Source organism: Talpa occidentalis, unplaced genomic scaffold (genome assembly GCF_014898055.3).
Source record: "Talpa occidentalis isolate TD23 unplaced genomic scaffold, MPIMG_talOcc4v2.1 talOcc4.16, whole genome shotgun sequence".
NCBI lineage: Eukaryota > Metazoa > Chordata > Mammalia > Eulipotyphla > Talpidae > Talpa > Talpa occidentalis.
Genome location: NW_023601653.1, coordinates 9,622,808 through 9,635,769, shown reverse-complemented (window position 1 = coordinate 9,635,769; position 12,962 = coordinate 9,622,808). Strand labels below are relative to the sequence as shown.

General features: G+C 45.0%; 1 protein-coding gene across 5 annotated transcripts in view; it reads right to left on the bottom strand.

Annotated features, from left to right (window-relative positions):
* CRY1 (cryptochrome circadian regulator 1) overlaps nucleotides 1-4,491 on the bottom strand; it is a 43,379-nt gene extending 38,888 nt beyond the window's left edge. For 4 of the 5 annotated variants that reach the window (XM_037513688.2, XM_037513687.2, XM_037513685.2 and 1 more), the window contains exon 1: nucleotides 4,272-4,487. In XM_037513688.2, the coding sequence (XP_037369585.1) occupies nucleotides 4,272-4,429 (158 nt within the window). In that variant the 5' untranslated portion in view covers nucleotides 4,430-4,487. Of the gene's footprint in view, nucleotides 1-4,271 lie in introns of all 5 variants that reach the window. The other variant, XM_054696083.1, reaches the window with a different exon arrangement.
* Nucleotides 4,492-12,962: the final 8,471 nt, after the last annotated feature.

Below are 12,962 nucleotides of genomic sequence, written 5' to 3'. Positions count from 1 at the left end.
TTCTTTTTCATGACAGAATAATATTCCACCTCATGGATATACCACATTTTGTTTAGCCAATCCTCAGTTCATGGATACTTGGATTATTTCCACCTTTTGGATATTATAATAATAAAAATTCTATGACCATTCATATATAAGTTTTTATGTGCTAAAATTTTAATGGAATAAGTGAAGGAAGGAATAGAAATATTTTGGATCATTCAACTCAAAGATTACAAATTCAAGATAAAATTTTCACTGGTCTGAGTCAAATGAAACAAAGCAAATTATTATTATTACTTAAATTTATATATTTTTTACATCATTTTTCACAACGTATGCATCTTCTTTTGATGCTTTTTTTTTTTTTTAAAGATTTATCCATTCATGCATACAAGAGCTGGGGTACAGGCCAGAGGTGCAGGGGGTGAGAGGATTCACCAGAGACAGAGTGGGGAACAGAGCAGGCAGACTGACCGAGGTACACTGCTAAGGGGAGCAGCGGGAGAGTCAGCAAAGGTCTGCTGCGCCATGTGGGTTGCTCCCTGGCTGGCTGGGGATAGAACTCGTGCTGCAGAGGCTGCTGATAGCTTGATAGCATCTTAACCCCTTGAGCCACCAGGGAGGCCCCACAATGTATGCATTTTCATCTTGGTTATAGTCCCAAACAATTCCCACCCCACCACCCTCCGTTTTGATCCTACTCCCTGCCCCCCATAGTGTGTCTCTGGTTTATTACTCAGCAATCAAAAAAGATAAACCCATGCAATTTGCAGCAACATGGATGGAGCTGGAAGGGATCATGCTCAGCGAAATAAGCCAGAAAGAAAAACAAAAATACCAGATGGTCTCACTCATAGCAGGAATTTAGAAAACCTAAATAAGGACCAGGAAAAAGACTAATTACAATAAAGTAAAAATCAAAATCAACAAGCAACTATAAACCAAAGCAAATTTTTATTGCGGTTAATATATTCATGTCAAAGGACTATCCTTTATTTTTCAACAATGTTCTTCAAGTTTCTTTTTTATGTTAAACATCCTTTTAAAATGAAATGATGGCAATATCAAAAGGCAGTTTTGATAATTTACTGATTAGGTAGAATATTGTTTTAAAATTTATTTCTCTATTAAATCCAAAAATCTAGGAAACATTGTTCCTTGGAGAAAATGACACAAATGAAAGAGAGACCCTCACAAGATAGCCTGACAGCCAAAGACAAGGAGGGTGCACATTTTCTTTCTTTAACAAGGAAATTAAGAAAAGTGATTAAATTATTAAATTATTTAATAATTAAACTAAATTATTAAAGTTATTGACTTCTGGATGTCACTTCAGTCAATAAACTAACTGAACTACTACTATAGGAAAAACAGGAATTTGGTGCTGTGCAAAGAGACAAAATAAAACTCTGTCTCTGCCTTCTCATAACTTAGTCTTCAATGGAAGAAAACAATCCATCTCTAGTCATTGTTTGCATTTCTCATCCTTCAGAAAGAGCAATATTTGTGGTTAAAAAAATGCTTTCTAAAAAGGAAAACATGACTATTCCTATTGTGCTTACCACTTTACCTGATTATGTGTCAATGTGAGTGGCCACGTGTACAAAGGCAAGCAGTACACATACCTACCCTTTAAGAACTAAAGGGTAACTTATAAGTTATAAACTTAAACAGCTCTAGAAAAAAAATTTACTATAGATATTTAGTTAAATATTATTTATGTAGGGTTTTCAATTTAATAGCAAATAACTACTGACTACTACCATTCACTGTTTTAAGCACTTTATATTTGTTAACTAATTTAATCCACCTAATAATCTTATGAAAAATTACTAGAGTTCTATAAGATATTATTAATATATTAAGATATTACACTTACCTTTGCAAGCATTAATGTTTAATTACACTAATTCTGCTAATGAAAGTTTTTATATATTACTGTATTTATATTTTTATATATTACTGTTTATATATTACTGTATCATTCCCATTGGTATACAAACATACCGTAACTTCTTCCGTTAAAAAAAAATCCTCTCAAGTTCACATTCCACTTGCGGAACCACATTTTTCTGATCCCTTTACAGCAAAACTTACGAGTCTCTATGAATTGCCTCCCAACTTCTTGCCTCTCAGCCTCTCTCCGGCCATTCTGCGATGCTCTTGCCTCAAATACTACTGAACCCACTCTAGTCAAGATTAAGAAATGACCTCAAATTGCTAAATACAATTGTTAACTTTCAGTTCTCATCTCATCTCAACTATCGGTAGCACCTGACACCAGTAAAACACTCCCCTCCTTGAAATACTTTTGTTTTCTTCATATCTTACTACTGCTGCTCCTCAGTCTCCTATGCTGGTTCTTCTACAGCTCCACAACTTGCAAACATTAGCTCACCCAAGGCTCAGTCCTTGGCCTCCTCTCTTTTCTATCTACAATCACTTCACTAATAATCTCCTATTCATGGCACCACTAATATGCAGCTTCAACAGAGAAGGGAGGGTTTTTTTTGGCTATTTTGCTGATGCTGACCCTACCACTTAAAATAGTATGTGGCATGTAGCAGGTGCATGGCAAATATTTGTTCAATGGATGGATGGATGAATAAATGGCTTTCAATATTATCTGTAAACTGAGGACTCTCCAATTTATATCTCTTGCTCAGATCTCTGTCCTGAACTCCAGATATATCCAGTCATCTATCTGCTATCTCCACCTGAACGAGTAATAAACATATGAAACTTAACCAAGTTCAAATGAGAACACCAATCTCCACCCCCCTCCCCCAAGGCTTCTCTGGCTGGCTTCCACTTTTGTAGCAAAGGGCAGCTCCATCCTTCTTGTTTCTCTAGTCAAGAATTCTGAAATCATTCTCTTTCTCTCACATCACATGTTCAATCAGCCAACAAATACTGTGCATTCTGCCTTCAAAATATACTCAGCATCTGACTACCTTTCTCCAAGTCCACTACTATCACTGGTGCCCAAACCATTATTTCTCAGCAGGAGAATAATCTTCTGCTTGGTGCTCCTGCTTCTTAACTATCTCCATCCCCCAATTCAGTCTGATTCAAAACCACAACCAGAGAAATTTTTCCAAAGTTAAGTCAGATCACATCACTTCTCTGCTCATAATCCTGCAATTATTTCTACTGAGTAAAAGTCCAAATCTTGACAACTGCCTATAAACCTCTATTCAGTCTGGCCTTATTATTACATCTCTGACCTCATCGCCTATTTTTCCTTATTTATCCTGCTCCAGTCACATTCGTTTCTTCCAACTAGTAAGCACATTTCTACCTCAGGGCCTTTCCCCTTACAGTTCCCTCTGCCTGGAATGCCATCCATCACCTGCTTCATCCCCTTATCAGGTGCTACCTTCTCTGAGTTTTTCTGGGTCAACAGATTTTAAATTACAACTCTACCCCTAGCCCCTTGTATTTTTTATCCCCTTTCTCTGCTCCATTTTTCTCCATGCATTTTTCGCCACCCAATACTATATTTTACTTTCGGGAACATATGCCCCCCAAAGACAAGAACTTTTGTGTGTTTCATTCATTGCTATACCCTAGTGTTTAGCTACAACAGGCAGTCAATCACCTATTTGTTGAAAGACTTCTTTCACTTCCACCAGGAGTCCTGACAATCAGCTAGCCAGGTATTTCAGGAAAGAGATCCTAGTGCTTCTCTAAGATTTCACCCACTGCTCTGATCCCCAGAAGGATTACACTTTGCCTAGAAAGAAAAACTGTGCTTTGTCTAGTCAACCACAAGGCGGAGTTGCGAGGAAGAGCTGGGCAAAGAGAAATCCGATTATCTTGTTTTCCTTGCTTTTCCTAACGCAACCTCAAGGTGGAAGAAAACTGGATTTCGTGGCCAAATGAATGATTTTCTCCATCCATGAGTTACCTAGGCACACACCAACGGGAACATCCAAAACCACAATCCTTTCAAAAGTCAGAAGGAGCCCAGAAGACACCAGTTGACAGGCCACCGGGTCTGGGTGTTTCTTTAACTCTCCCCCTAAGAATCCTCCAGGAACCCAGGGCCCGGGCTCCGATCAGCCGCGGCGCGTAACTTGCACAATGTGCAGCACGTCAGCTCGGCTCAGGCTGCCTGCACTCGGGCAGCGAGCTCCCGGGTCCACTCCACTTACCACCTCCACGCACCCACCATTCTGAGCCCGCATCATAACAAGCAAGGCGACCCCAGGAGTGAGCTCGAGTGCATGCCGAGCCCCGATTTCTCCACCCCCGACCCCTCTTTCCACGGGCTGTGGACTCACCGCCACCTGTTGATGCCCACGTTGGAGGAGCCCGCGAACCAGGGGTCGAGGATGTAGACGCAGCGGATGGTGTCGGCGCCCTGGATGCACTCGCGCAGGGCCGGGTTGTCGTGGAGCCGGAGCCCCTTTCGGAACCAGTGCACGGCGTTCACCCCCATGCCGGGGGCGCGGCGGGCCCCCCGAGCCCCTGCACCGGGCCGCCTAAGGAAGCCGGGTCCGGCTCATCACCGACACCTCCGCCTCCAGGAGAATCGCCGCCCGCCGGGGGCGAGGGCAGGGCGGCCGCGGGGGCCCCGGAACACAGGGGCCCGCGGGGGGGGGCCCTTGGGGCGCGCGCGGGAGGCGCGGCGGGAAGATGAATGGAGGGTGCCCAGTCCGCGGGGGGCGGGGGTGACGCCCTTCAGGCGCCGACGCCCGCCGCCGCGGCCGGGACGAGGCGCATAACTTGGGGGCCCCCGGGCCCCCGCTGGGCGCGCAGGCTCCGGGCGCCCGACCGCCCCGGTGGCCCCCGGAGGCTCGTCGCGGAAACCTCGCCCCGGCGAGGCGGCCCCGGCAGAGAGAGCCGCCCGGCCGCCCCGAGGGCTGAGGCGGCCTCGGCCCGGGCGCTCACGCTGCCTCCCGGCCGGGCACCGGCGCGCGGGCGCGGGGCGCGGGCTGCGGGGAGGCCGCTGGACCGTCGCCGGCCGCGGACCGGTCCCGAGGCCGCCCGGGTGACTCCGCCGCCCGCGCCGCGTCAGCGGCCCCGGCCCCGCCCCCGGCGCCTCATTGGGGCGCGCGCCCCCCACGTGACCACCGGCACCTCACGTTTCTGAAGTGTGTTTACTACAGCGGCCCTGACGCGGGCACCTACCGGCGCCTCGGCCGCTTCCGGGGGCGGCAGCCGCGCGCTCGCGACACCAGCGGCCCGCGCCCGGCCCGCGAGCTCCCCGCGCCCGCCCCTCCCCCGTCCCGGGGGCCCGCGAGCGCCCACGACGGCCGCAGGCCCCACGTGAGGGAAGGCTCGGCCCCGCCCCTGGGGGCCGTGCGTGGTCGCTATTGGCTGACGCTGGCTGAGACCCGGATGAGCACGGGGCTGCGGGAAGCTCGCGAGCGCGCGCCCGGCCCGGGATGGCGCGTGCGCGCTCGCCGCGTCCACAGGGGAGGGGGGCGGGGCCCGCGGGCGGGAGCGCGCTCGGGGAGGCCGCGCGGGGAGTTGGGCTTCGGTCCGCAGACTGAGAGCGTCCTGCGACCTTAAGCGTTGGCCTGGCGGGGTGTGGGGACCGCAGGGATGGAAGTAGAAGGGACGCGGGCTCCACAGAGACGTGGCGCCCAGTCCATGTGCTTCAGTCTACCTTTGCCCAGGGGGACCCTGCTTTGGGGTGTGCTGACTTGGCGCCCCTACATAATCAGGCCCTGGAGATGGGACCCTGGAATTTGCTGGGGTGGGGGACGGGGGAGGGAGATGATTGACAGGACTGGTGCTAGACGTTTCTGAATTTCTCAAAAACAGGGTCTCTGTCCCGTTGGGGTTTTTGCCTCATTAATACCCAGAATGGTGCCAGACCCGTGTGCATTCACGGTTTTCTCCAATGAATGGGTTAGTGAACGTCGTTTGACACCAGTGAGTTTAGCAACGTTTATAAAGGAGGAAAATTTGGCTTTTGTTACAGGTTGTATTGTGTCCCTCTAAAATTCATATAACCCAAGTATCCAAGTACCTGTGAATGCTGCCCTTTTTTGGAATTACCATCTTGGCAGATGATCAGGTTAACATGAGGTCATTAGGATGGGCCCTAATCCAATATGACTGGAGTCCTTATGAAAAGGGGGAATTCGGAGACACACACACTGGGTGAAGGCCTCTGTGAAGATGCGAGCCACAAGCCCTAGACCAAGGAACTACTCTTAAGCCAGGAGAGTGGCGGAACAGATCCTTCCATAGTGCCTTGGAAGGAACATGGCCCTGCCAACAGTTGGATTTCAGCTTTCTGGCTCCTAGAACTGTTAGACAGTAAATTCCTGTTGTGCCAACCCACCACCCCCATTTAGTGATACTTTGTCACAGCATCTAGAAAAAAAGAATTCAGGGGTAGTGTAAAATCAATCATCTAATAATCCAACATATCTGGATATGCTACTGGAAGACTGAGTTCGGGCCACCTATCCCCATCAAATGCCATAAAATAGAGATAGGGATTGAAACTTTAAGATGCACTTTAATCAGACAACTGGAAATCTGGAAGATGGGCCTGGAAATCCTAAAGAAGCAGCCTTAACATTTCATTTCCAGCTGGCTTTTTATAGTGAGTTAAACAGAGACAGTTCAGCAGTAAACAGGACTTCACCCCTGCCAGGAACTCGGGATGTCCAGCCCTTGGAGTTCCTTATCGCCCTCCTGGGCACTGGCCTCCAGCATGTACTAGCGAGCTGAGGCTAGTCTTCAGATCGCATGACTCCCTGCATTCCTCCAGAGGTGTCCTTGGGCTGGAAAATTAACTCAGAGCAGACAGGCCATGACCAATTGTGTGTGCAGGTTTCCTACCATGCATAGTGTCTTACCTGATCTCCTCCCCCTCCTTAGACCCCATCAGATAGACTTCCCTACCCTGACTTTAGGTACCAGAGGGAGGGTATAGCAGCCGTTCTTTGATTCCTTAAAAATATTTAAAATGATATATAAGAAAACCCTTTGGTGTCTTTATAAAGTATTAAACAAATATTCCTTTTTTTTTCCCCCTAAATCAATGGAGATGAGCCCTGGGTAAGTCCCACTCGGAAGGTCCCCTCACCCAGGCAGAGGATGGGGCACAACCAAGCCCTTACTTGGATCTTGTCATACTCCAGGGCCTGTTGTATTTATACAAATACTGTGTTTCATGTTTCATTTCCGGTAGTTTGAAAGTAAGCACATTGTGTCTAAAGACAGAAGAATTGTTTTCAAGCACCAAAGGAAACCGTGGGAGGGAGAGGGTGAGCAAGACATGGCAGATCTGTGCAGAGTTGACTTATGTTTGCCCATTGTTCATTCAATAAAGTTGCATTATTTTTTAACAGACAGCTGTATGTGGGTGTATAGTGTAACTTTCATTTACACATAAAAAGTACTAATTTATTTTAGGAGCATCAGTACTGATTTCGCTTGCCTCGAAGACTGAAGGTTTTATAATTAGGCATCTATATTGTTACTTGAATGTATTTTTGTTTGGGGGGAAGTGTAACCATTTAATAATAGCTATGACTTACTGAGCACCCACTATATGGTATGTACTTTATATAGATTATTATTAACCCTCATAATAATCTTGTGATGGATCGGTGATAATAAACAGGCATCTATGCTTTCTGGCCTGATTAATTCATCTATAAAATGAGAGAATTAAACTAGATGATTTCTAAGTTTTCTATATTATTTTAAATTCTAGGATTCATGTCAATCCTGACACGAGCTCAAAAACAGCTAAGAAGGGCCTCCCCGGTGGCGCAGCGGTTGAGCGCTGGGTTGCGAAGCTGCCCACAGCCTCTGCAGCGCCAGTTCGATCCCTGGCTGCTCCCGGCCACCAGAAGAGGGTTCCGCATGGCGCACAGACCTCTCCTGCCTCCTGCTGCTCCCCTCAGCAGTGTACTTCGGTCCTTCTGCCTGCTCTGCTCCCTGCTCTGGCTCTGGTGAATTCTCTCACCCTCCCGCGCTTCTGACTATACCCAGTGCTTGTATAAATAAATAAATAAATCTTAAAAAAATCTAAGAAAAGACCTGTTAAATATTCTTTTAACTGCCAACAATGTTTGAAAAATAACCCTTTGATTTCATGAGTCTCCTTGATAAAAGTGTGTTTGCCTGTAAAGTGAAAGTCTGTGTTTTCACCTGACCCCATCTTGGAGAGGTAGTTTTTTTTTTTTTTAAAGATTTATTTATTTATACAAGAACCGGGGTACAGGCCAGATGTGCGGGAGGGTGAGAGGATTCACCAGAGACAGAGTGGGCAACAGAAATACACTGCTGAGGGGAGCAGCGGACAAGGCAGGAGAGGTCTGCTGCGCCATGTGGGATTCTCGCCGGCCAGCTGGGATCTAACCTGCACTGCAGAGACTGCGGACAGCTTCACAGTGTAGCGCTCAACCTCTGGAGGCCCTGAAGAGGTAGTTTTTGGCATGTGTTATCAGCACACAAATAATGAAGGGACAAACAGTATGATCAGTTTGTTCAGTTTTGATATGATGTAAATGTTAGACTTGTAACTTTTGGCTGAGTCCCCACCCACAATAGAGTCTTCGGGAGACTGAATTTAAATGTATTAAAGGATCATTGTTTCATAAGGTAAACTGTGACTCTCACATCAATATAAAATGAACACAAGTCAAAAGATTTTATTTAACTTGCTAATGAAGGAGGGAAACAGGAAGATGTTGCAGTGGAATAAAAAGAAATTCCAAAGGGCCATCAGGAATTTTAAAAATGAATTTGTTTACTATATGCAAAAATATATGCAGAACTGCCTCTTCTACAGAAAAGTGTGAGAAGGGAAGTCAATTGCACTTTCTCTGGAAAAAATTCATTTGCATGTCCATGGATAATACTCATTTACATTTGCTATCAATTATCCAGTTTACAGAGTTGTAAAATAGTTCAAAGATAATGACAGACGAGACCCAGTCATCTTTTTTTCTCATTTCAAAGCCATTTGTAATTTTTGTCACCTCTTTAGAGAGGTATTCTCTGCTCGTGCTAAAGAGGTCCCCTTAGTCTCTATCATAGTTCCCTATTTATGTCATCATAGCACTAATTATGATTTATATTTTAGGTTATTTAATTATTTACTATCAGGCAATCTATGCCTGTCTCTACTCCATCTGCAAGCTCTGGGAGGACAGAGATAGTGGTTTATTGTATTCTTGGTTATTTCATCTGCACCTGCCACAATGCTTGGTCCTCAACAGACTCCCAATGTTCTTCAAGGCACCATGGGACACTCAGTTGATCACATCAACACTGTTCTTCATCTATATGTCAGTTATCAGTGTATTGCCCTTTAGCTCCACATTCAACTTTCATGCCACTATGTTTATGGAAATAAGATCCTGTGAGCATTTTTCTATCGCCACCGGCACCATGTTAAACATTGTTAGTAAAGGGTGCTGAAGGAGGAATGCCAGGTCTGGTATGCTTGTTTTCACTTTCCCATAATATGAGGGCTAGAGCTCACATCTATCAAGTTTCTGTGGCATGCCGGCTGGTGGATAAATAGTGACTCTTGCAGGCATCCCTGCAGACAGCTATCCTGCCTCAGTGCCTCCTGCATACTGGCCAGGCATTTCCTGGGCTCACTCCCAGCCATGGTTTTCTCCCCAGCAGCCTTGGCCTCCTGAGTGCAGATCAGCTCTCGTCCAGGACAAAGAATCAACCTTTTCTCCATTCAGTGCCTTCAACCCAACCACACCTTCTCCAGTGAAGAATGAACCAAGCTTGGAGAAGATCTCTCCCTTCCAAGTTTGTCCATTCTTGGGTACTCTCTCTCAGTCCTGTGGTATTTTTCAGTTTCCTCCCCCCTTTAAAGTCAATCCCATTATAATTAATCATTCTTTTTATGAACCTTCCCTCTTTATATTTACCATGTGGTCTCAGTCTCCTCATTGGATCCTGATGAATACAATCCATTACCTGATCAAGTCCACAAAGATGTACTTGTAAGCAGCTTTCATGCTTGTTCTTATGCTTTTTCTTGACTAAGAACATTTAGAAAGTGTAAATAGTTACAAATGTAGCAACATGCGATTGTGAAATATTAGCCAATGTTTTTCCCCTGGAGATCTTTTATTTTTGTCCTGTGGCCATCCCCATCCGGGTCATTGAAGGTGAGTCCTTTGTTGCTTCAGAGGAGCAGAACTAGAGGACAAAGGCAGCCCAAAGTTCTTGTTCTGAATTCAAAAACCTTGATCCAAGTTACATCAGGAAAGATTTGTTACTCATCACCCTGTCTCCCAACACTATATAAAAATTCTCTAAGTTGGGGTGGGATATGAGTGCAAAGAAAATAAGATAGATAGCTGCCTTTCCCAAAATAAGAAGATAGTATCTCACCCATTCCTATTTAAGATTAGCTCCAGTTTCCTATATATGTTTACGGTTGTCTGAGAGTAGAAGAGACTGTGCCATCTTCCTATCTAAAATCTGGAGGCTGACCCTCGTGACAATCTCCGTACCCATTACTATGACCCAGCATGAAAACCAATGAGGGATGTCACTGTATAGACAGAGTCTGGGAAGCCCTACTAAGCCTCCTGCCACCTGAGAGAATAGCTGGATTTTACTAGATGTCCCTCTTCCTGCATAGAGGGCTGCTAACATTAGCTGAAAAAGAAAGCCAGCTAACCAAGGGGTTTCGCTAAAGGGAAGAACAGGGCACAAAATGTCATTAACAGGCTGTGACAAAGGGCTGGATGAGGTCCCAGGCACCTCAACAGATGCCATGCTGGAGAGGACATGACTGCTGAGGATTGGATGGATCATACAATCAGTGGCTGTCTGTGAAAGCAAGTGAAGAAAGGCAGCCAGACCAAACTCCTTCCCGCCTGTCTGCCATTCCTGCAATATCTGGGAACATCAGGGATACCAAAGAAATGGAAGAAAATAGATAATTTTTTCAGATTTGAGTTTAAACTTCAGATGACAGGAAAATCCTGAAATGACCAAGAAAACCTGGAATTGACTGGACCAGATTTCATCCAGTGAACAGTCTGAGATGTTAAGACAGAATTAAATTCAGCTAAAGAAAAATGAAGACAGGTACTTTGGGTCTTGGGTTTGCAGATTTAAAACATGCTGTATTTGCCACAAAATCCAGGCAAATATTATAGATGTTCCAAAGGCCATACACAAGTTAGCTGGCTCTGGGGTCCGCTCTGCATCCCCACTTTTCCCAACCACCTTCTTCTTCTCCTCTGCTGTTCTTCAAGCAGGCCAAGCATATTCCCCTTTCAAGGACTTTGTACATGCTGCTCCCTCTGCTTGCAATGTTCTTTACCAAAATGTTCTCAAGGCTCTTTTCCATTTCCCTCAGCTTCACCTTGTTGGGGAGGCCTCTCCAGTCAAAAGTATCTATATGCCTCATCATTCTGTAACCCCCCTGACCCAGCTTTATTTTCCTTCATAGCACTCATCAGGACATGAATTATGTATTTATCTATGTGGTTGTACATGGGTCAGGCTGCCATAACAAAATATCACAAAACTGGAGAAAACTTGTTTTCTTACCATTCTGGAGGCTGTAAGTCCTAGATCAGTTTGCCAACTGGTGTGATTCAGGAGAGGGCCCCTTTCTTGACTTGCAAACTGCCTTCTTGTATCCTTACCAAGATAGAAAGAGAACCCTCTTACTGCTGTCTCTTCTTATAAGAACACTAAGCGTATTGGATCAAGGCCCCACCCTTTATGACCTCATTTAAGCTTAATTATTCCATAAAGACCTATCTTCAAATAGAGTCTGCAGTCTGTATTGGGGTTTAGGGCTTTAACTTATGGAGTTTGAAGGGATACCATAGTGACATGTCTCTCCTAAGACAAGTTAGCTCTATACTATGTTTTGAATGTTTATGTCCTCTGACCCACCCCTCACCAAATTCATATGTTCGAATGCTAACACCTAAAAATGATGGAATTAGTAGGAGGGGCCTTTGGGAGTTACTTCAGTGAACTTCATGGATATGATTAATGCCTTATAAATGAGGCTCCAGAGAGATCTCGGCCCCTCCTACCACAAAAAGCACAGTGAGAAATCGGTGGTCTGCAACCAGAAGAGGGTTTCCAACAGAATCTGCTCTTTCAACAGAATCCTGATCTCCTGCTTTCAGCCTCTAGAACTGTGAGGAATAAATTCTTGTTGTTTATAAGTTACCTAGTCTGTTGTGGTATTTTGTTTTAACAGCCCAAATGGACTAAGACATCCCACAATATTTATTGAGTGAATGAATGGATAAATACCCTAAATATTATTAACAATATCCAAGATCCACTCAAGAACAACTTGAGTTCTTAATATGTGCTAGAAACAAACTACTAATGGCACTAAGCTACGTATCTTAGATACATGATGCATTTAATTTTCATAACAATCATATGAGATCGATATTATTTTTCTCTTTCTATAGATCTGAAAACTGGGACCCATAGTAAAGTATAACTTGCCCTCAAAATTAGAAAAGGCAGGAAACAAACCCAGGCTCACACCCCAATACAAAGGCAGTGGTTGCCCAGTGCACCCCCAGTCATCAACCCACTGGCATTTAGGTGCTTTTATATAGGGCAATATAAGGGCTATCAGAGCCTGGGGGAGGCTGAGTAATCCTTGTTAAGATGAATCAGGGTGGACTTTTTGTAGAAAATAGCTTTTCCCTGAGAGAAAGTTTTTTTATTGAATTTAGGAGAATGAAAGAAAAGATTCCAAAGGAGTGGAGGATAGTGCAAGCTAAGGTGCAATATGTTTATTTAAAATGTTCATGGAGTGAAGTAAGTATATACAAAACAAAACATCAAGTATGAATTAAAAGCCTAGTTCAGAGCCTTGGAAGGGTGTTTTCTATAACCACAACATCAAACAGCCTATTAATAAGAACGAGGGCAGTAATGGAAAGAAAGGGCAGAGAATAGAACTGAATCATGCTGCATGTTACTCAGAGCTTCCCAAGTGCTTCTAAAGGGCTCGTCTCCATGGCACTTGA